The sequence below is a fragment of the Acyrthosiphon pisum genome, chromosome A3 (assembly GCF_005508785.2).
Source record: "Acyrthosiphon pisum isolate AL4f chromosome A3, pea_aphid_22Mar2018_4r6ur, whole genome shotgun sequence".
NCBI classification, from domain to species: Eukaryota; Metazoa; Arthropoda; class Insecta; order Hemiptera; family Aphididae; genus Acyrthosiphon; species Acyrthosiphon pisum.
In genome coordinates this window covers 36684496-36712186 of record NC_042496.1, presented here as the reverse complement: position 1 = coordinate 36712186, position 27691 = coordinate 36684496, and the positions used below count along the sequence as shown (strand labels likewise).

Below are 27691 nucleotides of genomic sequence, written 5' to 3'. Positions count from 1 at the left end.
TGCTTAGAAAAACAAATAAAATTTGATTCGGGTAAGATAAATAAACATGATTTTTGCGTAAGACCACCTGAGGCACAATTATATAGGTATAAGTAAACTTTGTTGGAATGATAAATTATAATATAAATATTATATATAATATATATAATATTACAATATTATATAGGTAATTTATAAGATCCCTAAAATTTGTTATAAATTATAATTATTCATTTATAAACAACAGTTTACTATTTCTGTAGATAGCTTAAAGTTATTGTCTATGTCTAAAAATTACACGCCAAACTGCCCTCCATCACAAAGATCAATTCTCTCTAAAATTTTCGAAAAACTTAACACACGTAGGTATCTAAGTTACCTACCTAAATAGGCTAAATTTGTACTAAACATGCAACTCCCTGGGTACCATTTTTATCAATTTTAGTCTTTACAAGGATTTATTATGTTAGGCAGTAGGTAGGTCGTAGGTAGCCAAAATAACATATTGAGAGAACTTTCATTGTCTATAATATATGAAGGAAACCATATAGGTAGATTGTAGATACATATATTATAAATATAGGACGTTACATATATAGGTACATTGCACGTCTTCTGTAACTCGTCCCCGAGCTGGAACTCTGGACGTAGCCACGTACTGAGATATTTTATGAAAAGAGCCCGAATGTCGAATGGAACAATATGTGCGAATGGCTGAGTAGGTGCATTATAATATTTAAGTACCTACTTATACCGTGAGGTTATTGCGTTTTGTCCGGCAATCACTGGCTTATTTATTTTTAGTTAACTTGGTTGAATAGACATTTTCGGAATCAATAATCGTTTGCAATTTTAGATTCTGAGTGGAACGATGAATGTATTGATTTTACAATGATGTGTGTTTTTTTTTATTTTTTTTTATTTTTTAATTTTTTAATTTTTTTTTGTGTCTGTGTACACGATAAGTAGTCGAAATAATGCTTCGATTTTCAACTTCAGTATCTTGTTCGATTGGAAAGTGAATATCGTTGGTGCATTGGGGAGGTCAAAATTTACAGTAATTTTCAAAAGCGCCAAGAAAAACCAAAGAAAAATTAAGGAAAAACGAGAATTTTAACGCAAAATCTATTTTTCACAAAATTGAATTTGGTTTTTGGTGTAACTTTAAAAAAAATGACCGTAGATATATGAAATTTTGACTGAATGTTTATATTAGCATTTTCTATACACCATAACATTTTCAAAATATTTTGACTTATTTTGAGCTCTTTACGGACATTGTCAGTTTTCATTTTTTTTTAGTTTTTTTTCTAATAATATCAATAAAATTTTATTTGTTAATTAAAAAAGCTTGAAAATGTATTAGAAGGCTCCAAGTATATTGTTTCAAAGGCAGATGAAAAATATTAAAAATCCTAAGTCACAGTTTTTTTTTATAAGCATTTAAAGTTCAAAAATTGATAAAATATGGAAAAATCACGAAAATTAGCAAATTATTTTGAGTTAAGAATTCGTAAAAATTTTTCTTTTTAAATCTAAGATTTTAAAATGTAATACAATATTCCTTATAGGATAATCTACCTTTATCAAAAAAAAAATGTTTATAAGAAACTCAAATTAAATTTTCATGAGCGTTTGAAATTCATATTTTTACAACATTTGGTATTTACTCGATTTCTTACGTAACGATTTTCTTATTTTGTTGTAATTAAAAAACGAATGACTTTAGAAACTTGAAAATTTCACTGAATGGATATTGTGATATGATTAATTTGGAATTTATTTTGATACCTATTATAGGTCAATTTTTTTTTAATACTATAGATAAGTATACCTAAAATAGGTATGTCTAATATCTAGACTGACAAACCGTCTCCGCTCAGAATTGTTTTTCGTATACAATGATATTATATCATTGAATTCAAGTTAAACACAATCTATTATACATTGACCCACTTGTAACTTACCTACTGTACTACAGAGCGACATCCACTTACCCGCTTTTTTTATTTTTTTTTTCTGATAATCGATCAAAAAATTTCTCTATCAGATACCTTTATAAATGTCATACATTGATTGTCATAAGTATAGTTCATACTGCAACCAATAAGTCTAAATAATTTATTTATAAAAATTTTTTTTATTACACGTTCAAATTTGAACAAAACTACATAATTAAACGAAGAATAACAATTTTATAAAAAAAAAAATAGGTAAGTACCTAATCAGAAAAAATTTTTTGTGTTTTATTTTTTATACATTTATATAATAAAAGCAATGTTTTCGACAAAAATAAACTCAAGTCTCAAGATACCATATTATTTCTAATACCAAAATATTGAATTTTCAAGCATACTGTTTATTACAATAATTCTAGTTAATAAAGTTATTATTAGGGCTGGGATTTTGATGCAGTCATCAGTCATCTTTTTTTCTGGTGTTCGAAACGTACCTAGGTCTGTAAGTATAAAATGTGTTTTGGCTGATTCTGATATCTCCACATTTTAGCATTTTATTGTTTATACACAAATACATAATGATTTGTGATTTGTCATTGAATTAAAAATTAAAACATAAAAACTCATAACTCAAACTCATAAGTCATAATGATAACACGTTACGACAATGTAAATTTTTACCATGTAATATGTTTACTCGTAGTCAAATATATGCGATTGGCTCTGTTTACCGTACTTTGAGTGGAATATGGGATTCGGGGAGACGGAGCTGAACACTTTCATCTTTCGGTTTCGATTAAAAATTTATATTTTCATTAAAAAAAAAAATAAATAAAATAAGATAACAATAAAAAATAGTTAAAAATATTTTTCAAAAATGTTTTTTTGAACCAAAAATTAATAGTAAATATGTTTACATAAACGTTAATAGTTTGTGAAATAATTCTTCAATAAATGAATCACTTGGTATAAAATATATACAATATTAATATATTATTATTATTATTAGTTTTTATCGTGAATTAAAATTTACCTAACCAAATACTTTAACCTTTAGGCTTTAGGTAATTAGTTATTTTTTATTCATTAAAACTTTTTTAGTGTATTTGGTTGTTTGTTATATTCCTTATTCGCTGCGACGATTTTTATCAACAGGAAATAAATCAGCTGATAACCTGATAAGTTAAAGTCATTTGATAACTGATACCACTTGCCAGTTGCCAGCACTCCATAGTCCACACGACGTCCTCTCGACAGGCGTGAGGCGTTTAGTAACCACTACAACTTACCATTACAAACTCTACATGTATATATTATTTCAAATTTGTTTGTACAGACGCTAAAATGTTATTCGTTTGTAATATTATGGTGTTATACAATCAAATATCAAATATGTGAATATAGCTAGTGGACTTTTAAATTTTTGTATACTAGTTATAGAAAAGGTATTTCAATTTGTCAAATTACAGAAATGGCTTCGGTTCTTAAAAAACAAATTTTAAAACAACTATCGAGGTGAGTATTAAAAATTGAAAGTTTTTGTATGTTACTATTCCCAAGTATTATTATGTGTTGAATGTTTGATTAATATTCAGGTTCACCAAAGGTCTGAAAGAAGAAGACATCAATTTAAGCACGTTTAAAGGAGAAGGTGAATTGACGTCTTTGGAACTTGATGAAAATGCTTTAATGGATGTATTAGATGTACCGTATTGGGTACGAATAACCAGTGCCAAATGTGACAGAGTTTTCTTTCAGGTTCCATTCATGGCCATCAAGAAAGTTCCTATGTCCTTGGTAATAAATTATTGTCTCAATATTTTGATATTTGTTAGAAAAACAAAATAGTTACCCAATATTGTGTACATGCATAATGTTAACAAGTATAGAATTTTATTGCATAATAATGTTGGTAATTTGGTAAAACTAGAAATTAATGATTTTAAAATAAAATAGGTAGGTACTGTGGATATATTCACAGTTACCTGGGCACGGATAACCCAACATATCAATATTGACTTGGAAAATTTTAATTTTTATAAAAAGATCAAAATTAATTGATATTAATTTCTTAGTTATCAATTTATCTTATCTTATTATTATGACAATATTTTTTTATATTAAATAATAGCAGTTTTTAAAAATTAAGTACTTTTCATTTTATTTTTTACATAATCAATTTTAAACAATAAACATTTTAACACAATGTACATTTTGTTATGATTAATTATATTTTATTTTGTAGACTTTAGATAAAGTTTCAGTTGAAATCGAGACTTGTGATAATGTGGAATCAGTGGCAATGAGAGAAAATGTACAGACTGTACAACCAGGAAAATATAAATTTATAAATCAAGTTATTGATGGCATGACTATACAAATTAATGAAGTTAATATTACTTTTAAAGATCCTGCTTTCCATGCTTCTGTTCAGGTATTTTATGTTGTAAATAATTTTTGTCTATAGTTATAGGTACGAAAAAAATAGAATTCCATTTGATTATTTCTTTATCTATACACATTTAACGCAACTATACATATAATTATATTGTGTTAATGGTAATTGTTATCTTTTTATTTGATTTTGATTTAACCCTGACAAAGATTATTGGTACCTATCTATATTTATTTGTAATCACCCAGTTTTAATATTATTCATTATTATACCTATTCGGAAAGCTGTATTAAAGAAAAAGTTTTTTTAAATAACTACCATGCACACTGCACACATACAATAATAACATATTTATTAACAACATAAGTAATTATGTTACAAAAACTGTACTTATCAATTAATTTTTATTTATTTGTTTGGAAATCATCATATTTTTATTTATTTTTTAAAATTAAATTACATATTTAGGTACTGTGTACTATATATAAAAAATATATTTTTTTATGACAATTAACTACACAATTTTTAAGTTGGTATCAATTTTGTATACACAAACTAATTTACCTGGGTATGTAGTTTATCATATTAATGAAAATTTTTCTTATTTTGAAGAATACAAACAATTTTTGATTATTGATGAACCATAGATCGCTAAACAAACGTCAATGTGACGAACCCTGATCATTTTATTGTTGCTATTTTTAGAAATTTTATCTTATATCATTAAACCCCCCTTGTATGTTTCATATATTATGTTCTATATCTATCTTGATGACAGACAAATAAAAATAAAATTATATAAATGTTTTTTTTTACTAATATTATTTACAATTATGTTATCCAAGAGTTTAATTATTGTGTTTTTATTAATTATATTTTTTATTTATTGAATTGAACCAATTAAAAATGGTTATGCTGGGTTGCATAAATAATTTATTAAATTTAATGGTTCACTAAAAATTTAATGGACCAATCACGGGCCACTAAATTTTGTTTAAGGGACCATTAGCTCACTATTAATTCATTAAATGTTTTGTGCAATCCGGCAAAAAATTTTTGTTCATAATATTTATGGTGTTTCGTCATATTGACAAATGATTAGAAATAAAAAGGATAAATAAGATTAGTAATCTAAATTAGTTAATGGCATTAACATAAAATAATATATAGTTTTGTTGTAATGTTAATAATGGTTAAGTCAAAATCAATAAAATATCAAACTAAATTAGTTTTTATATTTTAGATTTTGAAAATATTAGTTCAATCTAAGTCCCCTAACTGGGAGTCTACAAATCTTAAGACAACAAGACTAAAAAATGAACAGAAAACACAAATATTGATATTTAAAGAATTGACCTGGCAAATGATACGAATTGAATTATATTCTACTAATGATCGAAATAAACCACCTATTAAATTATTCACTAATGATATAATTTGTCGGTTAACTATTAAGAAGAGGCTTTCAGGTAGACGTATATTAAATTATGATGTTTTTAGTGTATTCCTAATTCAAAACTAATTTTGCTTTAGATTGTTTCATTTTGGGATGCAAGTTAGCCATTTTAATTGAAGAGTTATTGTGTGTTTTTACTGATTCTCAAATGAAAGCGGCACTCCATTATATTGATTCATTAGCTGGTGTTGTAAAAAAATCAACAGATCTTTCTCGCAAGAAAAAAGCAATTAGAAAACTAGAAGTAAATAATTAATTTAATTAATACAACTTTTATAAATATACTCTACACAAAAATGAATATGTATTCTTTTCAGTGTTTACCAGAATATCAAGCTCAATTAGATCAGGAAAAAAGAGGAAAATTTGTTTCTAGTTCAAAAAGTTCATGTTTATTTAGTTTTCATGATGTAATTGAAACATCATATCATTTTGTTGCACAGAAAATTAATCTTCATCTTAGTGATGATCCTGGAAGTAAGATATGTTTTGGTAGACTTATAATTGAAGTGTATTATAAATTATAAGTTATAAGAGTATAACAAAAATATTTTAATGTTTTAGGTCGTTCATTACATCCAGATTTACAAAAAGGTGGTTCAATACAAATTGAAGTAACTTGTTTTCAAGTTGATCTATATCCTTATCATTTGGCTGATAGTGATCGATTACATTGGGGTCTTTACAAAAAAGCAAGTTCATCATTTTTTCAGTGGCTAAAAGATTCTCAGTCTGAATTTTGGGAAAATCTGTGTACATTAACGAGAGAGAATTTCCAAATTCCTGATATTCAAAAAGGAAATGTTACTAAATATTTAAAAGCTCAATATTCAAAGCTGATGACCAGTTGCACAGTTCTAAGAATGTCTGACTTTGTTGTATATAGGGTCCAGTCAGGGAAAAAACAAGATCAGATTGCTTTTATTAAAGGTATTTTTAAAAATAATATATATTACCTAGCAATTAGTCAATTAATTTGTAAAATATATAAAAAGGTGGTGTTTTGTCAGTTAAAAACAAAATAGGTACTATTTTTATGATTATATTCATTGTAACATGTATTATTTGTATAATTTTTTAGGCGATAAAGAACGACATAAATTACCTCATGATTCTAAAGTAATTCATGCAGAATTTACTCATTATTATTATCCTGGAGATGTAGCATTCCCTCGTAAGTCATGTTTTGATGTACATAGTAAAATAAGTAATAATATAATTATTAAAAACTTATTTTAATATTTAAAAATTATTTTCAGTGCCGCCATCAAAATTTTATGCACAATTAAATCCAGTACAAATGAACTTTGACACATTAACTGTATTATGGTTAAATACATTTGCATTGAATGTTTATAAATCATTAATGACTACTAATGTAGCAAACCAAGATAATTTAGGAAATATGATTTATTTTGATATACTCGTTGAAGCAATTATGCCTCGTGTAAGTAATCAATTAGTTATCAAAATGATTATCAATTTTAAAAACTCCCTTAAAAATGTTTTGTTTTATAAACACAAATATTATTTTACAGTTTATATTTGAAGAAGAAAAACTTTGTAATAATCAAAAGGATCGTCCCAAATCATTAAATTTACAAACCAGTCGAGCAACTTTGAGTAATGTCCGTAGTAATGAACATGGCATGTCAAGATCTGATTTGGCTAATTGTGTTAATGGTTTGCAATTTGCATCTCTTTTCTATTCTTCTGAATATCCAGCAAAAGATGGAGATTATCATCCTGTGACAGAAAAATTATTAAACCATGCTCAAGGTGAAAAGAAATTAAAGAAGTTGCTTAGATGTAAAATATATCCGTCATACAGTAGATCATTACCACTAAACCAACCCTTCAAAATTAAAGATTGAAAACTTTATTCAGTTTTAAATTATTCCGAATGTGATGACTGATGATAGACAAAAATAAACAAATGAATAAAAACATTGTCATCATTCCACTCAGAATCTAATATAAATGTATAATATTAAGTTACTACTTAGTACTAAAATGTGGATTTTTATATTTACTTTATAAATTTTAATACTTATTTCAGTTGTTGTAATGAACAATAATTACTTTTTATAAAAAAAATGTATAATTTTATTTTATTTAAATATTCTAATAGGCAGTGAGTTAAATTATGATTTTAACTTTAACTCCATCTGTATTTTATACAAAAATAGAAATTTTTTTCTGTTCAATAGTGGAACCACCTGGCAGGGATTGCTTTCACATTGCTTCCACCCGGCCCCATACATAATACTTTATTGACATGTGTGGGAGCGCTCCGCTATTTCTTTTCAATATATTCACACACACTAATGATCACTTATTACACACACTTAAAAAATTGCCCAAATTATATTTTTAAATACAGTTTATTGAATGAATCTGCTTTAATTAATAGTATTATAAACTAATGATGTTCTGTAGGTAAACAATTCCATTAAATTTATGCTACAATTTATATTTTGTACCGAAGGTTAATTAAAGTTTTGCCCTTACCAAGATAAAATGCTTCTCTGATTTACTTGGCTTGAAAATCTGTATATGATTTATTTAAATAATTTTAATTCATAAAATCAAAACTCAAAACTTATATTGGTTTAGATAATGATGATGTGCGAGCATACCCAAATAATATAACAGTTTTTTCATTAGAAGAGTTCATAAAAGAATTAAGCCAAGAACTTTTGTGGATCGAAGCTAAAGATATTTGGTATGTTGAATAATGAATATTAATTAAAAATTAGGTTAGACATTTTATAGCTTATTAAATATTAATGTAGTAATGTGCTTGTAGATATTTATTTTTAATATTAACTTTTTTTATGATGTATATTAGGTGTGTGCGATTAGATCCTGTTTGGGGTGATTTTTATGGTGCCAGAGCAGTTGGATCTACACCAGTACCTTTTCTTGAAGCTTTTCCCCTAACCTTATGGGTGCAGCCACCTACTCTTACTAAAAAATCTGAAGTTTTTAACAGGAGCTTAAAATATGGTGATATGACAGTATTATGTCATGTTCCAAATTTAATCAGCATACAAATCAATCATTTTCAATATCTTTTTCTTTTACGTGTGGCTGATGCAGTTGATGAAGTTAGCTCTTAATTCATTTTATAATATAATGTAGATATATTTTAAAAATAATTTATATATATTTAGCTTGCTACATATATTGTTGCTGATCAACATAGCATAGTGGGAAGTAAAAAGAGTGGATCATTTGTATTTGCTGCACTATTTGCTCAAGTTGAAATAACATTTGTCACTAGCGCTCAGTTAGATACATTGGGCAAATCTGGAGGTGTTGATGATGTAAGCTCAAGTGTTGTGGCAGATTCATCAAGTATAGCAACACAAAGTGGTCATAGTGCGCAATTGAGCAATAATATACACACCGCTACTTATGAGGTTTAATATTTGTAAACAGCTTTTAGCTTTATATTCTTAAATATTAATTTTTTTTTCTCTAAGGATGTTGGATACGTATATGATATGAGCCAAGCTTTCAGAATACCAATGGCTATATCTGGAGCCAGTTCTAAACGAAAGGAATTTATGTCCCAAAAGTCAGCTTCTGTTGTGTATGATAATGTCAAAGAAATGTCTCAAATAAAAATGGCAGAATCAATTACGTCAGATATTAATTTACCATCTTTCAAAGGCATGAAGAAACGTTGGTTTAATTTTGGAGCATCTGTTGATATTGTAGGAAAACAAAATATAGACGATTATAGTGATAATGTTTCAGTTAGGTAAATAACAGATTATTAAAGAGCTACAACACCATCATTTGTTTTCTTTGCTTGTCTTGCACATAATATAGAAACAAATTTATATTGTACTTCTGCTTTTACAACTCTCTAGTTCAGTTCAGGGCAAATTGGCCTGTTATATGTTAAAAAAAGAATATTTTCTGTGCATTGGCCAGATAGTTTTAATATTATTAATATTTAGATTTTTGAAGAAGTTAATAGTTAAATTAAAAGCCGCTTATTTTTATATCAAATTAAATTATTAAAACACCAGGCGACCAATGTACATGAAATTACTGTCTTTATGAAACGTATAATAGGTCAAGTTGCCCTAAACTGAATAAGATAGTTATAATTGAAAATTATGATGGTATACTATTTTTTTTCCTCTATTACGCGCAAGACTAACATAAAAAACAAATATGGTGGCCCCTTAATAAAATGTATTTTAGTTCCAACTGTATGATACTAATGAGTAATAACACATTTTAGATCTGATATGAGTTCCGATAGTGAAAGTTTAATGGACTTGAGCATAGACACAAATGATGGTGCTGATGTAATGTTTAAGTTTCCTTCAGCCCAAAGACCAAAAGGTGGATTTATTAAAAATATTGAAATGGCTTCTGAAGCATTTGATGATATTTTTGGAGGAGGAGAATTAACCCCACCAACCACTTCTAGTGAAAGAGATTCAATTGGAAGTTCTATTAAACGAAAAGATTTGGTAAAATTTATTTTATAGTATAATTTCATAAATTAATTATATTAAATAGTAATATACCAGATATACATTTTGTTTGTATTACAGATCGCTATAACCACTTTGAAATTTGGACGAGTTGAAATTCTACATCAATCAGAAGGTCTCAATTCAGTTGTTAAATTACAAGTCACAAATGTTAGTACAGAAGAGTGTCCATATATTCCATGGGATGAATTTCAGGTATTTTATTGCATTATTACTTGTATGCAATATTTATTTTTTATTTTTATTAAACCTTTTAATTTTTTCCTCTTTAATACCGCTGCATGTTTCAATTAATCAGGTCAAAATAATATATTACTCTTTTATATCTAGCAAGTGATTTATCTTCATTTTCATTTATCACTAAATTTTATCATAATATGGGAAATATTTTAAAATGCATAATATATGACAGGGATATTGAATAATTATATTAAAAGATTAACACAATTTGACTACTGTCCTTAGTTTAATCAAGTTAATGATCACGAATAATATAATATCATGAATTGCTTGACAATTACATGTTTAAGCAAATAAGTTTACAAACAACGTTTTCAAAATTAGCTTAACATTTTAATTGATTTATTTATTAGTTGGTTTGAAAAATAAACCAGCATTATAACTTGTATATATATAAATATAAAAAAAATTGCGTTATTGTGTTTATTTCTTCTAATAGCATATTGGACTCTACTGAGAAAACTTAAAATATTTAAGAGGGTAGTTATTAATGTATAAACTATAATTGCATGACCATTATTGAGTTTAATGTTCACTTTGTTTTAATTTTATCATTTGCCTTTGGAATGCAATGGGTGTGCTTACACAAATAATTTGCTGTTCATTTCACAGCATAAGAAGGTACTCATAATAACTAATTTCTGGATAAATTTGTTTTTTCGATCTTATGACTCATTTGTATTATTATCAGCTAAATTATATTTGATTTTATTTATACAATAGAAAATGCCCTAATTTAAAAGATCGACAAAACAACAACTAATATAGTAGCACACATAATATAAGACTAGATAGCATTGTTACATTTTAGATTTTAGGCGCAGCTAAGACTCATATATATATATTGTAATTTGTAGGATAAACATTATAATTTGTTACTTTTAGTGAATTTATAAAATATGTTATAGTTGACTAACTTTGTTCTATTAATTTTCTGCTTTATTACATACTCTATAAGTGTTATACTCTATATGACTTAAGAGTATAATAATCAAAAAAATCAAAATAATTTTTATTTTTTGTATTTTACAAATCAATAATTAAATAAGCTAATTCACAATTCAATATCAATACTATAATAATAAAAATAATACATAGATTAAGATTATTGATTATATACAACAGAAGAATTCCCATAAAACATATTAGAAGTGTTAAGTGTTCTTATTACACTCCAGTAGCGTATTTAAAAATTTTTGTAGGGGGCGGATGACAATAATTTTAGCTTACAAATTACGATGTAATAATTATAATGTAATAATAGACATGTATTTAAAGAGCCATGGGGGCGGATTTGTCCCCATATCCGCCCCCGTAAATACGCCCCTGTTACTCTGCCCTGGTTGCGCCTAAAATTAGATTATTTATTAAAATTAAAAATTATACATAATATATATTGCATGAAAATTTATGCATTTATTGACTAGGATAAATTTACAACCAGAACACGGGATTGGAACGAAGTTGAAGGTGTTGCAGGTTTACCACAGATACCTAGGGTAATGGTTCGATTAGAACACAATATTATGCCCCAACGTGATGAAAAACTGATTAATTTGGATGAATGGAAAAATGATAATGTCACTGCGAGGATTAACAATGTTTCTTTGTCGTTGAATGCAAACTCGTTAACCAGTTTAGCAGACTTTTTTGTTGACGAACATCCATCAAAATCACTACCATTTGAGGTCTGAGAAAATTGCTTATTAATATTACTATTCAAAATATTGTATAAATTGTCTTTATTCTTTTAGGCAACTATTGAAAACACAACGATTAAACTATGTAGTCCAACCCAGAATGATGCATTACAAGATGAAACAAGCATAAAACCAACAGATACAGAAATTCGTCTTAGTAGGTTAAAAGTCAAACGCACTAATGATGGTTTAGTTTGTGTGGAACCAATAAAAGAAAATTGTGATAGTCCTGATAGCAGTAATCAGCTAATGGAAGTAATGGAAGAATTTAAAAAAGTTACTATTGAAAATGAATACCTTCATAGAAAACTCGGTACTCTTGAACGATTAAAAGAAGAGAATTTAGAATTGCGTCGGTTTCAAGATGAAAACAAAAGTCTAAAGTTTGTAGAATTATTTTGTGATTTTGATATAAATATTTATTAATAATACCAAAATTTATCCACAGAATATTGCTAAGCGAGGCACAAGATAACATTAGTAAGTTGTTGGGAGAAAAACAAAATCTGTTGGATCAGGTACACGTTTTAAAAGAAACTAAGACTAATATGATAGTGACTTCTTCGAAAAGATAGCGTACGTGTTGGTGCTTTACTTGCACAAACGATAGATCACCAGTATGACTGTTATAAAACAAGGTTTTGTATTTATATTGTTGTTTGTGTTATTGTTATTTGATATATTTTTTTTATATAGTAGTATAAGCTTGAAAACATGGGTGCAGTATCTGATTAAATATCATATTCTCCATGATCTCAAAAACCAAATGATTAAAAGGTTAAAAGTAATTCAAGTAACAACATCAACATACATTTCTATTCATTGATAAGTAATTGTACTTATTATTTGATGCTTACAATTTGCAAATATGATATTGTTATGGTACCAAAAATTAAAGATTTTTTATACCTACATTGGTTGCGAAATATTTTCTTTTAATTTTCTCTTATGCATATCGTATTTTTATTTAAATATGTTATAATTAAGAGAAAGGTATAAACTCAGAACATTTGTGTTTTATGAATTAATTTTGTGTCTCCATCCTGCGTGTTATAAGTTAATATGACTGGTATGCATGCTTGTTTTATTAAACTATTAATACTGGTTTGAACTGAGACTACTATACCTTTAATTATTTGTAGAAATAATGATGCTGCTATTATGTTTAAAATATTATAGCTTAAAAACTTTTCTGGTTCATTGTTAATTAGGTAAAATAAAAAAAATATGTACAGTGTTTAAAATATGAATTGATGAAGTGAAGTTCTTGTATTTTCTGTGATTTCGATGATAAATATCATATTATAATATAATATAGGTACTATATACATTATACATATTTTAAATCTTACACTATTATGTGACAGACTGTCATCACATTTTGTTATATAATTTTACTTTGCTGGTTTTATTCATCTTCCTATTTCTATGATTATATATCTATATTGTATATACAGGGTAATTCTTTTTCCGATCTACACTCATTAACCCAAACAGCATTAATGTTTTTTTTAAATATTTACATAACTTGGATTCATTATAAATAATTAAAAAAAAAAAAAACATTATATTTTTAATTTCATATTTCAAAGTAGAATGTTTTTACATAAAAAAATATTCTTTATTCTTTTGTTATAAATTCAAATTATGTAGAATTTTTTTTTTAATGTTTTTACTTTTTGTGATAACAATTAATCATTAATGAGTGTTTACTGTTAAAAGAATCAACCAGTATATTGCCAAAAAAACTTGGATCTAACCACAGATATGTATAATAACTAGATACCCGACTCCATATACAACAACATTATTAAATTATGATGCCCGACGCCATTTGCAACTTTGGCAATGTTTACATTTATTCATATACATATTTACTTATATATACATATATACTGATAATACTATTTTGCCCTAGTTGTAAATGGCTGCCAGCATCATTGATAAGAAGAAGTCGGGTATTTAGTTATTATACATACCCGTGGATCTAACCAACTTTTGTTTTAAACTATTTTAGTATTGTTTTTATTTTTAAGCAATACAAGAAATGCTTATACGAATAATAATTAAGATTCAATTTTATTAAGTAGGATTTGTTATAAGACTGTTTCATCTTATTTACTTTAAATTAAATACAAAAAACCATATGTTGTGATTAAAATTATGTTAAAATGTTTTAAGCATTGTTGTTTTTTGTGATGTTAATTGTAAAATATCACTTCATATTATTTAATAATTAGAATATTTAACTTCATTAAATTACAATATTACATAATTATATAGCATGTCTTATGTTGTACCTATTTGTAATAAAAAAATTAACTTTCTCTATGACTCCATTACATAAAGAAAAAAATATAGTGTATTGTGCTATGTAATGGTGCTATACTACTGTTATTATTTCTATAATATTCTTCTTTCATATTTCATTCTAATCATATTTTTGATATTTTTCATCGACTTATAGGTATCAAATGTCTCTATTACCATTATGTTTTTACATTATAACCTGACTGTCTAAAGACATTTGACCTTTAATATTTTGATTAAACTGTTTAATTATTATGATTATAACCTCTGATTAATTAATATTTTTACATTTTTTAGCTTAAAATTTTAATGAACTAATTTCTTATTCTAAATTTTAACCAATATTATAAGAATCATAATTTTTTATAATTTGTTAGGATTTTTTTTTTGTCTAAAATAAGCTTAATTTATGTCCAGGTAATAAACCGTTAACTAATATACATAAAAGAATAGGTACTTACTTAAAATTTCAATGTAATTCACCATTTAAAATCAATATAATATAATACTTAATCTATTAAAACTGAAAGATTAAAATTAGATTTACATTTGACTGTCGCAAAGCTTAACATATACCTCAACTTGCCCATATATGAGAAGCTTAATTAAGGGTGTTAAGTTTTATATTACTACATGATACGTTTAAATCTAAGTAAAAATGTGGGTAGGTACCTAAAAGACATGTATTTTTTTTGAAAAATGAAATGAACTGATAAACATTTTTTTTATGTATACCTATAAATATAAAATATATTTTTTCCATGTTTATAATATATTAGACTGGTTTGACATTGGGAATGGACATTCTTTCTTTGACCCCTATTGAATATGCACACTGCATACACTACACATAATTATACGGATGTCCATTTCTTATTTAAAAAAGAATATCATTCAATATGTTTTACTTACCTTATATCTTAAGTACATTTTTTTTATTGTTATCACTTATTATGAATCGTATTATGATTTCCACTCAGTGGCTGTGGGATAATTAATTTTAAAATAATTTTCAAAGTTTACTTATCCTAGAATTTATTTCAATCAAAGTGATAATTACTATATTATATTGTATCTATTAGTGTTATTTTAAATCTTACAGCAATTATTACTTGACTTACCATTTCTATTATACTCTGATGTTTGCCTATTTATTCATTGTTTTCTTTAATATTTTGTTATTATATATATTTTAATTTTAATGTATTAAAATTTTTTTTTAATATACTGTTATTAAGCCTATTCAAGATCATAAGTTTTGTTATATTATCATAGTTTTAAAAAGAAAAAAACTTAATTGAGTCTACATATTTTGTTGTGAATTCTATTTAATAAAATTGTATTGTTGATTTAGCACACATAGAGAGCAGTTGTTACCAACTAAATAATCTATATTTAAATATATAATATAATTTGATATTGGTATGTAGCCGTGGACAGATATCTTCGATAGAAAGCCAAACCCCAGTATTGTTTAAACCAGGATTAAAAGTACCTACCATCAGAACTTTTTCAAATGGGTGTTTTAATGTTAAATATAAATAGAGGGTGGTGGACCACTCCCTTGTAGTCGTAAATCTAATAATAATATGAAATAAAATATGATAACATATTTTTAGGCACCCGGTAAATAAATTGTTTACATAAATACCGACAAAGGACGATGTTACAACACAAAAACACACCAACCCAGCAAACAATTATCCCTAGTTCCTACAGTTGAAAGCAGTATGTAAAATTATAAACAGTACACACAGCTCACGGATAAGACTCTAACACATTTAATACTTTTACTGTAGTCAATACGTAATTTAGTACATGTATATGGTATCTGTTTAAATATAATCTGACAGGATACTGACTAGGTATTGGTCATATATAAATATAATACACATTTTGCCATAGTTTCAAACTTACTATTTATTTAACAAATTAAAATTACCACTTACCAGTTAGATTTAAGTATTTAATTCAAGTGGCACACATTCATAATAATCAAATGCGGGGTTGTACTAAAATTTAACAAGCAATATACTCTGTCCAGTGAGAGTAAGCGCCGCAGGTCAACAAAAATCGGTTTTATTGCGCATCCTACGCAACACCTTGCCATACAGAAATCCGTTTTGATATCAGGGTATAACAGGGAGGAGGATACGCAGAAATGGCACATTCTCTAGCTGGATAGAGTATAAATCATATTTAAAGGACTGTAAGCTCACCATTAATTCATTAAAATATGTTGAGTGATTGTTCATGCAACCCCCCAGGTGTTAAAGTGTAAAAAAATTAAGTAAAATCTTAATCAATGACTTTATTTTAAATTAATATTCATGTTTATCTTTAAGTACTTTTAATTATTTTTGAGTACTTTCAGTATTGAACTATAATTCACTTGTTAACTTTACCAAAATATTCTTTTGAAAGGTTTGGATCTGGTTTAATAGTTGGACTATTTGGCTTCCAGTTCATGGGACAAACTAAATCACAAAATCATATTTAAATAATAATAATGTAAATTATTATTTAAAACAAATTTTACCTTCTCCGTGTTTGTCAACAAATTGGAAAGCTTGAACAAGTCTTAGAACTTCATCTACACTACGTCCTACTGGCAGATCATTAATGGTAATTTGTCTTATTATGCCCTGAAATAACATGGTAAAATTTAAACATATTTCATACAGAATAAATATATTTATTATTTACTTTAGGGTCTATAATAAAAAGGCCACGGAGTGGTATGCCGTCTGGTTCAATAAGAACATCATATGCTTTGGCAATTTCCTTATTATAATCTGACAATAGTGGATAACACAGACCACCCAAACCACCATGCTATAACAAATAAATAGATAAATAGGAATAAAATGAGTTTTTTTTATATATATAATGCACACAACCTTTCGAGGGGTGTTAACAAATGCTAAATGTGAAAAATGTGAATCACACGAACATCCAACTATATTTACACCAATTTTTTTGAATTCATCAATGTGATCACTAAATGACACTAGTTCAGTTGGACAAACAAATGTACTGGAACAAAGTCATAAAAATAATTACTATTTTTTTGATTTATTGTAATAAATATAACTTACAAATCCAAAGGATAAAAAAATAAAACCAAGTATTTTCCCGCAAAATCTGATAGTTTTATATCTTTTATTTGTCCATCAATAATTGCTTTACCCTCAAATTGGGGTGCTGCTTCTTGCACCTTAATATTAAACACTGGAGATGAAGCTAAGAAACAACAAATATAATTAATTAAAATAATTAATAAGATAAACTTAAATAATAATAATAACTTTATGAATTATAATAAGCTTTCAAGATACAATAATTATTAAAATTGAACTACTAATAAATAAATACTATAATACCGGTCTAAATTACTGATTCATATTTTATGAGAATATAAAATATAAATCCATATGATCAACTAATACTTTTACTATACATTATTTGGTCTATTATTATTTACAATGAACAATCAGCATTCTAATATATTATAATTAATAGAGATAGTTGATGACTTGCATTTTTTTGGTTTTTTAACATAATTTATTTTTATTTTTACGTACATTTTTCATATTATAGATAATTTTTTGTAGTTTTTGTACATTGAGAGAGGCATTTTTCTCAAATTTTGGATTTAAAAAAAAAATGTTATATTAAAAAAATTATTTATTTTTATTATTGGAGTACAGATTAAAGTACAATTTCCAAGGCGTGGCTAGTCGCGATGGCCGATTTCTGTGATCAGCCGCAACGTATAACGCTGGTGGAACAGTGGTTTTCAGCCGCAATTATTTTAATGCAGTTCTATAGCAGAGCAGTCGCTTGTAATAAATAATACAATATTTAATAATAAATTATTGTTATATTTATTTTCAGTGATTTTCATTCAGAAAAACAATAAAAACCAATTCAAATATTTTTAATTTATTTTGAATAATTTTATATACTTTTTTTAACAGTAAATTAAACTAAAAATGTTGAAGTTTCAATTTTTTGATTCATATTTAATTTACTTTGACACCTAAGAAAAAATTTTAGGAATTTAGGCATTAAAGCCTAATTTCATGTTATTTTTGGTACTTTTTAGGTTATCAACAGACTATCTCTCATAATTACCTTTTATTAACCTGATATATTTACAATTTCATCTCAACATAACTAGGTACAAAAGCCATTACTTTATTTTTTTGACAGCTATTCTACCAGTTTTAACAAAATTAATGAACCAAATTTAGTACTAAATGACAAGAAAAATTACTATAGTTATGTAACTGTTGAGCAACCATTTTTAATGAGTAACTAATAAAGCTAAAATAAAAAAAATTCTGTGAGACTGAAAAAAATTAGATTACTATATAATATAAGATTCACGCTTACAAAATGATCGTGTAACTGAATTAGTAATTGAAATTTGTCTAAACTTTGGAATATTCTGGAAATTTTGCTGTGCTAAGCGAACCTGAAATAAAAAAATAATTAGAACAAATCAACAATTTAATCTATCTATCTGTTTTCTAATAGGAACTACAAATTACATAAAATTTTTTTTTTCTGACTAATGCTGTTATCATAGACGTGTTTAAGTGTCAAGCCATTTTTGGCAATGGTCAGACCTGCAAATTTAAATTAACTAAGAAAATAAAAACTAATTTTTACAATTTTTTCAATAGTGCGAAAACTAAATCCATAAAGGAACTTCCCATAAAATTACTGTCAGCTAGATCTGTGATCTCTGGACACGGTTCAACGGTTGTGACTGTTCAACTAAGGCTGGTAGCTGGTAACTCGGAAAAAACATCATACATAGCAATTTGCAGCCACGCTCAACTTCTCAATTTCAAAATATGAAATTTCACTAACAATTTCAAAACACATGGTTTGTATCAGAAATTAGGGGACCTATCGACAGCTTATATTAAATCCAACTCATGAGTAAAATATGACAAAATCGGATTTAGAATGCCAGTTGACTTCGATCTAATCATTCATAACATATTGTGTATCATAGAAAATAATTAACTTCGGCAACACTTAGCACCTACTCTCAACAACTACAATTATTGTGTTGACACAAAAATGGTTCTTAAATTGTAGATAGATTATAAAATTATAAATGTTTGCTTACTGTTGAAACCGCAGATGCAAATTTTCTAAACATGATGGCCAATATAATAGTCAATTATCAATCGCCGATACGACGTCACTCTCGGACCTAAAGTTTAGGGAGACGATTAATGGAAACTGAAACAATTGAAATTTGTGACTAAAGGTACATTACGCAAGTTATGTAACAAAAAGAAACACGAACCCTATGAAATGATGAGCAGATGTAAATATAATATGTCGGTATAATAATATTTGTTGTGTAAGTTGTATTGTACCTGTAGTGATTCACTAGAAATAAAAAAAAAAACCAACTAAATAATAATATGCAGAGAGGTAGGTAGTAAGCATATAAATTAGTATATTCAATGTATATTCCGTGGTAGTGGGTTAATTATTAGAAAAGATTTTTTTTATCAAATCTAAAACTTTATCAATCGGTTGATATGGAATATGGATAAGCGTATTATTTTTAACTATTCAATTTAACTTTTATGCTTTAATTTTAATGTCATTCTTTTGTTAATTGATATATTATAGACACTTCGAGACACGTTAATACGTTAATTTATTAATCTAAATGCTTTTATAATAAATTCACGAATATTAATTCTTCTCTGTAAAAAAACTGGTACAGGTTTATTTGGGAACTTTTTAGCATAGACCTATTAACTAGTTAATAGGTCTATGCTTTCCAGCCCGGGGCATTTTTATCCGTCATTATAGCCTATGGTTGACACGGGCATAACCACGGCCTTAGACTATTAGCATAACTATAAGTCATAACCACACATAATTACATAAATAGGTAATCTATAGATACTAAATAGCCAAATGGCTAAAACTTTCCGGACATTTTTATATCTCTAATGTTTTGTTCACAACTATTATTATGTCATATACCACAAAATGGTTCAAATCTAAATAATTATTGTTGTACCTACTTTCAGAGAACATAGAATTCTCGGCAGCGGGCTAAGCTAATGAGCCCCTCCAAATTAAATGAGCATTCTTCAATGATTTCTTTCGTCCATATAAGTTTTGAACTAATAAATATTAAAAATCCATTCCCAATATTTGTTTTCACCTAGTACCTATATAATAAAGGATTAAAAAATTCTTTATTTGCTACTCTATAGTCGTTAGTATTACCTATCTATATAAATTGTATATTGAATATTATACAAACATCTTATACATCGGCGTAACTAGAGAAGAAACCCTTTATGGTAATTTTTTTTTTTTTAGATTTATGTATAATTCATCATACTGAAAACGATGGCGAAGTCAGAATTTGGCGGTCGGACTTAGTTTAGAAGTTATAATATAAGGAAGTTTCGAATTCTGAGTTTATACATATTCGTACAGCGCTTAATTGTCTTTATGCTATATTAATCTAATATCTACAATAGCAATTTTTGTAATTATTTGCGGGTAGACAACAGGTCCGGTCGAAAACTTGAAAAACCTTACCATTTATAGTGTAATAAGTATCTTAATTAGGTCTGACTGGAGACGAGTGTAAAAGGGATTATACTATAGGTTAGGTCTCAATGGCTTATTTTGAACTTTGGATTTCTAGAATTCCAGCTGTTGTAACTATTAAATCCTATAGTTACGTCCATGATCTCTTATTATAAAATACGAATTAATGTCATATTAAAATAATAGTATGATATGTATTATAATAGCATATAAATACTTAACCGTACCTACTATAATAGATTATTTAAATCACAATATCATTGTGTACAAAGGGAAAATACTATGATATGATATAATCAACTTATACTTAAACACTAACTGTTATTTATGTGAAAATACAAACCATTTACAAAGGATAATCATAGGTGTACTAAATAAAGTTATTATGTATGTATTTTATTACTTAAGTTTGTGTTTGAAATAATATATGCACATTTTATAACAAAATTGTTTATTATAGTCATTTTTTACATCTGCAATATTATGGTTGATAAATAATAATTTCTCAATAAGTTACAATATTAAAAGTGTTAAGAACTATACTATAAAATAATATTGTTACTTGACAATACTTAAAATCTAAATGTATGAAGAAAATAAATATAGTTAAATTTCCAATATACAATCTTTAATGCAATAAAATTAATTTTGTTGTATAATTGTATAATACATTATGAAATATTTAGTTTAAAATAAAAATTGATAAAAATATTATATTCTTGTAGACTGGTATATTGAATGTACTAAACATTATTATCTCTGTAACATAAATATATACAGTTAAAACTGAATACAGAAATAGAAATACAATTTTTACTTGCATTGATTTTAAACAATGTAACTCAGTTCTAATTCATCATATATATAAAATATTAAAAATGGTCTATAATAAAATACCCTTTTAGCTTTTAAATATCATTATTTCTAGAAATTTTATTATTTACACCTGTGGCTTAGTACAAGAAGAGCCAATGACAAAAATGAACATTGTTAAGAAATTAAATTTTAAAATAAGTACCTAAATAAAAAATAATAAAAATTATGGGTTTTAAGTTAGATTTAGAATTAGATGACTAAATTTGTTTTCAATTCTTTATTTAATGAAACATTTATATTTTGCGAAACCAGAGAATATGTTAATTTTATTTTTACCTTCTTGAAGGATCATAAATATTAGTGATGGGTCAAACCCTGATTTTTTAAAAAGCAAACCGAACTTGAAATGAGGCAACGTATAAGGGTGTAGTGTACTCGTAAGTTGAATCAGACATTGGCTGTCTTAACACAAGTAACATATTAATCAAATGATAATAGCATTGGTAAAATAATCTCAAATTCCTCAAAATGTAATAGGTTTTGGCCTGTCTTGTACAAAGCTACAAACATATTAATGATTAAAAACAAATAATAAAGTATATAAATTACTTGTTTAACATTGAATTCAAAATGCTTTTTGACATAGCATAACGGGATTCATTTTCATTACTGAATTTAATCCACTGCTGTCGTATACAAACCCATCTTTTCCTGTGCTCATTAAGTAATTCACTAACAGTAGGAACCTCTTTGATATTCTATAAAGTAAATTATTTAATTTAAACATCTGTATGTTTAGATAAATACAAACTTAACAAAGTTTAAAAGAAAATATAAGTATATTTCGTTAACCTTTGGTCAGTGGCGCAAATTCTTAAAAGTATGTACCTATAAGTTATAATTTAAATTAAAAAAAATGTATTGGGGCTTGAGCCCCCCCTAAACATTTTTCCTATTTGCGACCCTGCCTTTGGTAATATAAATAATTTAAAAATATATATTATGACATTCAAGTTTCTTCTATAAATTGTTTATAGATAATATCATAAGTCAATATTAATAAATAATAATTAATAACAAAACAAAGGAAAATATAAATTATAATATATTAACTTACTTTTTTAATATCCATTTTGGTTACTACATCTTTTGGTAAATTTATAGGTATTCTGTAAATTACATCAGTCTCATTTTCAGGTCGGCTTTTAGGAGGTGGCAATTTATAAACATAATCTTCGATTGTAGATGATTCATTATCAATTTTAAGCGAACGTTCCAAATGTTCAGATTTCTTACTTTTTACTTGTCTAAAGTTTAAAAAAATGATTATTAACCTTCTAATTTTGAAAATGAAGCACATTTGTTTTAACCTTGCTGATAATGGGTCATTTTTTATCCAAGCTCGGCATATAGAGTACATTGCTGAATTATTGGTAAAAGAAGCTAAATCAATGCTGCGATCTCGTAATTTTAATACCAACGAGTCTTTAACTTCTTGTTTGGATTCATTTGTCTTTATTCGCTTATTTGTATCATTTTCTTCTCTAAAAAGACAAGGAAATTTTAATTTTATACTTCTCTTATATAAGAATAATATCAGATGGCGACTGTTCTTCGTCCAGTTGTAGACACTAGTGTAGCTATTTAGTGTTAAAACTGTTTATGTATACTTACACAATTAATACATCATTATCGGTCACATCATTGGTTTTGTTTTGCTCCTTCTTTGCAATAACATCAAGAGCTTCATTTAAACTGTTGCGAGCCTTTTCTAAATGATTACCTCCTAAAATAGAGATAAGTTATAATAAATATAATTTGATAACTAAAATATAACTTTTATAATTACTTATAATTCTTGGTTCTTTCATAGGTGAATCAACAACCTGTGTTGAAGATCTTAGTACACTTTTCCTTTTTTTAACCATGATATATTTCACTAGTTGACTCTTGTCTATAATAAATAAATTATTATATAGTATTTCAAAGATAGGGTACCTAATATTAAACATACAAACTATGTTTTAATTTTAAGAGGACTCTATACCCGCATGTGTTGACTCAGTCTTACTAATGTATAACATAAAAAAAACTGCTTTGCGCCGGATAGAACCATTCAGGCTGTAGTGATAGTTAAGACTCAAAATTGATATAAAATATTGCTGAAAACATTATCTGTGAAATATTAGTAATATTTTTTTGATAAAACTAATACAAAAATAGTTCTTTTAGTTTCAAAATCAATTATTTTTGCGTTTTTCAAACTTCTTTTGTAGTTCTGATAGCAAAAAAAAAAAAAGTATGTTTCACAGCCAAAATTCTCCATTTTGTGTTTAAATTCTGATTTTTAGTTATGAATGTAGCTTTATCGATTTTCTTTCACATGTAAAACAAATTTTGCTATTTTACATTTGTAAGACGGAGACAACACATACTGGAGGTGTAGCCCTCTTAATAATAACTTTTTATCAAGGCCATATTTAGATATTTTTTTGGGGAGAGGGGGTCCAAATATGTGAATGCATATTATAATGATTGTGTATATTATTTAAATTATGACATTTGGTTAAAAATTTGATAAAAACAAAAATTATTACAATTATAATAAATGTTAAAGACATTTTGGTTGGGGGTGGAATCCATGAGTAACCCTTCTCCTCAAATATGCTATTGCCTTTTATTATGTACTTAATAAATCACTTAATACTTCATTGTTTAGAATGTTTAGATCATAAAGATCTAAAGATATAGTTTTCTTTTTCTTCACCTTTTGCTCTCAAGTCCCTACTTATATTAATATTACATTCAGTATAATGAATATATGTATTTAAATTAAAAATAACAATTATTATGATTGTAATAATTATATCAAAATCAGAAAATTAAAAAATTACCTTTATAACTGAAACAAAAAATGTACTATGTACAAACTATATTTGTTAATATTCAATGTTCTGTATAGTTACATATGTTTCCTACATATTATATATTTTTGGCTAACTTTAGTAATATATAAATTTGAGTACAAATATCCAAGACCACAATTTTCTGTTAGAACATAGGTAGTTGAACTATTTGGATATTATAAATAAAACTTAACTACTAAAATTTACTATAAAAATTTTAATTACATTCCTTTAATATTCTAGACTATGTGAATACAATTAATATTATTGGCTAATAGGAATAATTTTTTTTATTTCTTTATCAAGTTAACTGATTGAAACCCTTACTGGATAGACTATGGTGAATGGGATTTTTATAACCTAATTAAATGTACATACTAAAGTTGTCTGTTTACTTGTTGCACTTAAAGCAGTTGAAGCTACAAAGAATATTTTTAACTGCTCAAATAAATAATAATAAAAAAAGATATTATAATACATTAATACCTAAATATTATAAAATAATTAGGTGGGTATTACATGATTCTTTTCAAATTGCACACTACCAAGTGTTAAAATAATAAAATTAGTAGATCATAATATTAGGAAAAAACAGTTTGTGCTTTGTCTTAAAGAGACTACATATTTTAGGAAAAATTAAGGAATTTTTCAAATGGACAGAGATATACATAAAAATATGATGTACAATTTATACTCATAGACCATACCATAATAATTATTTATTCACATACCTATAATTTAGCGAAAAGTTAAACTTTGAAAAAATACTTACAAGTGACGAGATGACTTTAATATTACTTTGTATTACTTTAATGGTAAGCCGTTAAACAAATTGTTATAATCACAGCAAGTACGGACTATTTTTGAATTCTGATTTCAATATTTTAAATTATTTTTTGTTTGTGAATGATTTCCACAATTCCACCAGCGAATATGAAATAATGATAATTTTAAAAATGTTTGCTTATGTTTGATAACGTTGACATTATCCCAAAGACGTTAAAAACTGTATAGATCACGGTTATCTAAAATGTGATATTAGCATTATTTACTTGTATTTTCAATTTTGTAGATTTTGAAAGGTGCTAGGTTTAATAGTTTAATGACTTTAATGTAATAGTCTCAAACTCTCAACTCTCAAATCGTATAGTCGTAACTCGTAAATCGTTTTCATAAAAACCCACCTTAGCTTAGATAATTAGCTTATACTTTAAATAGTTTTATGGTGGCAAACTCCCAGTCAAGACATCTATCCTTTATATATTTTATTATACATTTTGTGTCCGTCGAATTAAGGTTTTATAACTTTACTAGTAGTTAGTAAAAATGACGGAGCCAGTTGAAAAAGACAGTTCCAAGCCGACTGAAGTAAAAAACCTAGTAAAAAATGCTACAGATTTACAACGTTTGAAACTTGAAAGACTTATGAAAAATCCGGTTAGTACAACCCAAATGGTTTTATTGTTGGACTAAAATACTTCAGCTCCGGTACCCAGAACTTTTTATCACCCGGATCCTTTTTGCAAGAAATCTGTTAAGGAAACTCAATTTAGTGAAATTCAGCTATGGTAAACTCTGTTTGGATGTAATAAGTACTTAATTTTCTGAGAAATTCAGAACAATAATAACCCAGCAGCAAATTACATATTATAGTACTCGGAGTAATTCTGTTCAAGTGTACCTATACACCTTGAATCACGTTTAATTTGCGCTTTGTAGTCAAATATTGGTATATACAATCACAGGCCACAACCTGTGCATGTATGATGTTTTTTTGAATATCTATAGGCTATGGTTAAAGTTTATATTAAAGTTTACTACTTGTAAAATTGACCAATTATATTTGTTTGGCTGTTAATAATTATAATAAGTTGGATAACATCGAGGAAGGTTTGATTAATTTCAATAAATTCAGCTATTTGTGTTGGTAAACAGTAGTAAATACTGAATAGTAATATGATTCAAAAGCAATGTCATCATTAATAAATGTCAAATGATGTTTAAAAAAAATGACAATATGCCTATGATTGTGATTATATTTATTTGCAGAATGATTTAACTAATACTTGAACTAATATAATTACAATAAACCTGCTTAGGATAAACCTGTCTATATACCCGAGCCACGATCTGACAAAAAATCTCCTCACGTTCCCGAATTTGTGAGGAATGTTATGGGATCAAGTGCTGGAGCTGGCAGTGGTGAGTTTCATGTTTATCGGCACTTAAGACGCAAAGAATATGCTAGACAAAAACACATACAAGTAAAAGCAGAAAAGGTAAGTCATTTTATAAAAATAAGTTTGTATTTGATACAAGTATTAATATTTGTTTAATTTTATTATAAAGGAACTTTTGGAAGAAGCGTACCGTCAAAAAATATTAGAAAACAAACAAATGGCTGAAGGGCGTACAGCTAAGAAAAGAGCAAAGAGATTAAAGAGAAAAAAAGTTTTAAGAGAAAAATCTAAGATGTCCAAGAAAAATAATACTGCAGACAGTGTTAGTGAAAATGACTCTACTAGTGATGATGATGATCAAAAGACAACCGAGGCATAAAGTAACACAATATTATATTAAGAATAATATTAATGTAAAAATATGTAAATAATAATAATTATTCAATAAATAGTAAAAAAATACTTTTTATTATACCAGTAGTTTTTTGTTTTATAATCATACACTAAATAATATATTAAAAACCCGGAGAAGTCGCTTTGCTGTATAGTAGGTGCAAATATGGTCAGTCAGCATAACTTCTAAGAATATCTTATTATATACCTATTAATATTGGTATTAATA

General features: G+C 26.5%; 4 protein-coding genes across 8 annotated transcripts; 2 read left to right on the top strand and 2 right to left on the bottom strand.

Moving 5' to 3' along the window:
• The first annotated feature begins 3104 nt into the window (after window positions 1–3104).
• LOC100166309 (UHRF1-binding protein 1-like) lies at window positions 3105–13427 on the top strand. 4 transcript variants are annotated; one of them, XR_003839840.1, is made up of 21 exons: window positions 3127–3452; window positions 3533–3734; window positions 4183–4371; window positions 5576–5801; window positions 5866–6032; window positions 6106–6265; window positions 6353–6718; window positions 6870–6962; window positions 7048–7235; window positions 7327–7567; window positions 8405–8513; window positions 8640–8898; window positions 8965–9213; window positions 9277–9557; window positions 10050–10284; window positions 10369–10503; window positions 11161–11169; window positions 11976–12236; window positions 12303–12631; window positions 12697–12886; window positions 12948–13427. XR_003839840.1 is itself a non-coding variant. In XM_029491634.1 (20 exons), the coding sequence occupies exons 1-20, from the start codon at window positions 3409–3411 to the stop codon at window positions 12821–12823; spliced, it is 3870 nt and encodes a 1289-aa protein (XP_029347494.1). In that variant the 5' UTR covers window positions 3105–3408; the 3' UTR covers window positions 12824–13427. The 4 variants fall into 4 exon arrangements, 2 of the variants coding, with proteins under 2 accessions (XP_029347494.1, XP_001944744.2); XR_003839839.1 differs by having other exon boundaries at window positions 12945–13427; XM_029491634.1 differs by having other exon boundaries at window positions 3105–3452; window positions 12697–13427.
• Window positions 13428–16849: 3422 nt separating this feature from the next.
• LOC100162824 (peroxiredoxin) lies at window positions 16850–20076 on the bottom strand. Of its 2 annotated transcripts, none has more exons than XM_003240628.4 (8): window positions 19888–20076; window positions 19705–19820; window positions 18957–19038; window positions 17657–17801; window positions 17459–17594; window positions 17265–17393; window positions 17098–17203; window positions 16850–17035 (listed from the first exon to the last, which is right to left on the bottom strand). In XM_003240628.4, the coding sequence occupies exons 2-8, from the start codon at window positions 19735–19737 to the stop codon at window positions 16947–16949; spliced, it is 720 nt and encodes a 239-aa protein (XP_003240676.1). In that variant the 5' UTR covers window positions 19738–19820; window positions 19888–20076; the 3' UTR covers window positions 16850–16946. The 2 variants fall into 2 exon arrangements, with proteins under 2 accessions (XP_003240676.1, XP_001948034.1); XM_001947999.5 differs by having other exon boundaries at window positions 19705–19791; window positions 19888–20055.
• Window positions 20077–21778: 1702 nt separating this feature from the next.
• Window positions 21779–25822, bottom strand: LOC100160799 (lin-37 homolog-like). The gene is made up of 7 exons (NM_001161984.2): window positions 25662–25822; window positions 23833–23937; window positions 23658–23769; window positions 23354–23527; window positions 23101–23290; window positions 22593–22741; window positions 21779–21926 (listed from the first exon to the last, which is right to left on the bottom strand). Exons 2-7 carry the CDS (start codon window positions 23909–23911, stop codon window positions 21911–21913), a joined length of 720 nt encoding a protein of 239 aa, NP_001155456.1. The 5' UTR covers window positions 23912–23937; window positions 25662–25822; the 3' UTR covers window positions 21779–21910.
• A 121-nt stretch (window positions 25823–25943) lies between these two features.
• LOC100158726 (PRKR-interacting protein 1-like) lies at window positions 25944–27547 on the top strand. Its single transcript, NM_001161897.2, is given in 3 exon segments — window positions 25944–26326; window positions 26989–27168; window positions 27239–27547. Coding segments are annotated over 3 exon segments (501 nt in total). The 5' UTR covers window positions 25944–26215; the 3' UTR covers window positions 27449–27547.
• The last annotated feature ends 144 nt before the right edge of the window (window positions 27548–27691 follow it).

Excerpts from the sequence above, each read along its gene's own strand:
- LOC100166309 (XM_029491634.1), top strand. The coding sequence starts at position 3,409 with ATGGCTTCGGTTCTTAAAAAACAAATTTTAAAACAACTATCGAG. Across the intron at positions 5,802-5,865 it reads TATTAAGAAGAGGCTTTCAG|ATTGTTTCATTTTGGGATGC; the intron begins GTAGACGTATAT and ends ATTTTGCTTTAG. Across the intron at positions 6,033-6,105 it reads AAGCAATTAGAAAACTAGAA|TGTTTACCAGAATATCAAGC; the intron begins GTAAATAATTAA and ends TATTCTTTTCAG.
- LOC100162824 (XM_003240628.4), bottom strand. The coding sequence starts at position 19,737 with ATGTTTAGAAAATTTGCATCTGCGGTTTCAACA. Across the intron at positions 19,039-19,704 it reads TTGCATCTGCGGTTTCAACA|GTTCGCTTAGCACAGCAAAA; the intron begins GTAAGCAAACAT and ends TTTTTATTTCAG. Across the intron at positions 17,204-17,264 it reads TTTTTATTATAGACCCTAAA|GGCATAATAAGACAAATTAC; the intron begins GTAAATAATAAA and ends ATGTTATTTCAG.
- LOC100160799 (NM_001161984.2), bottom strand. The coding sequence starts at position 23,911 with ATGGTTAAAAAAAGGAAAAGTGTACTAAGATCTTCAACACAGGTTGTT. Across the intron at positions 23,770-23,832 it reads GAAAGAACCAAGAATTATAA|GAGGTAATCATTTAGAAAAG; the intron begins GTAATTATAAAA and ends TCTCTATTTTAG. Across the intron at positions 23,528-23,657 it reads GATAATGATGTATTAATTGT|AGAAGAAAATGATACAAATA; the intron begins GTAAGTATACAT and ends TTGTCTTTTTAG.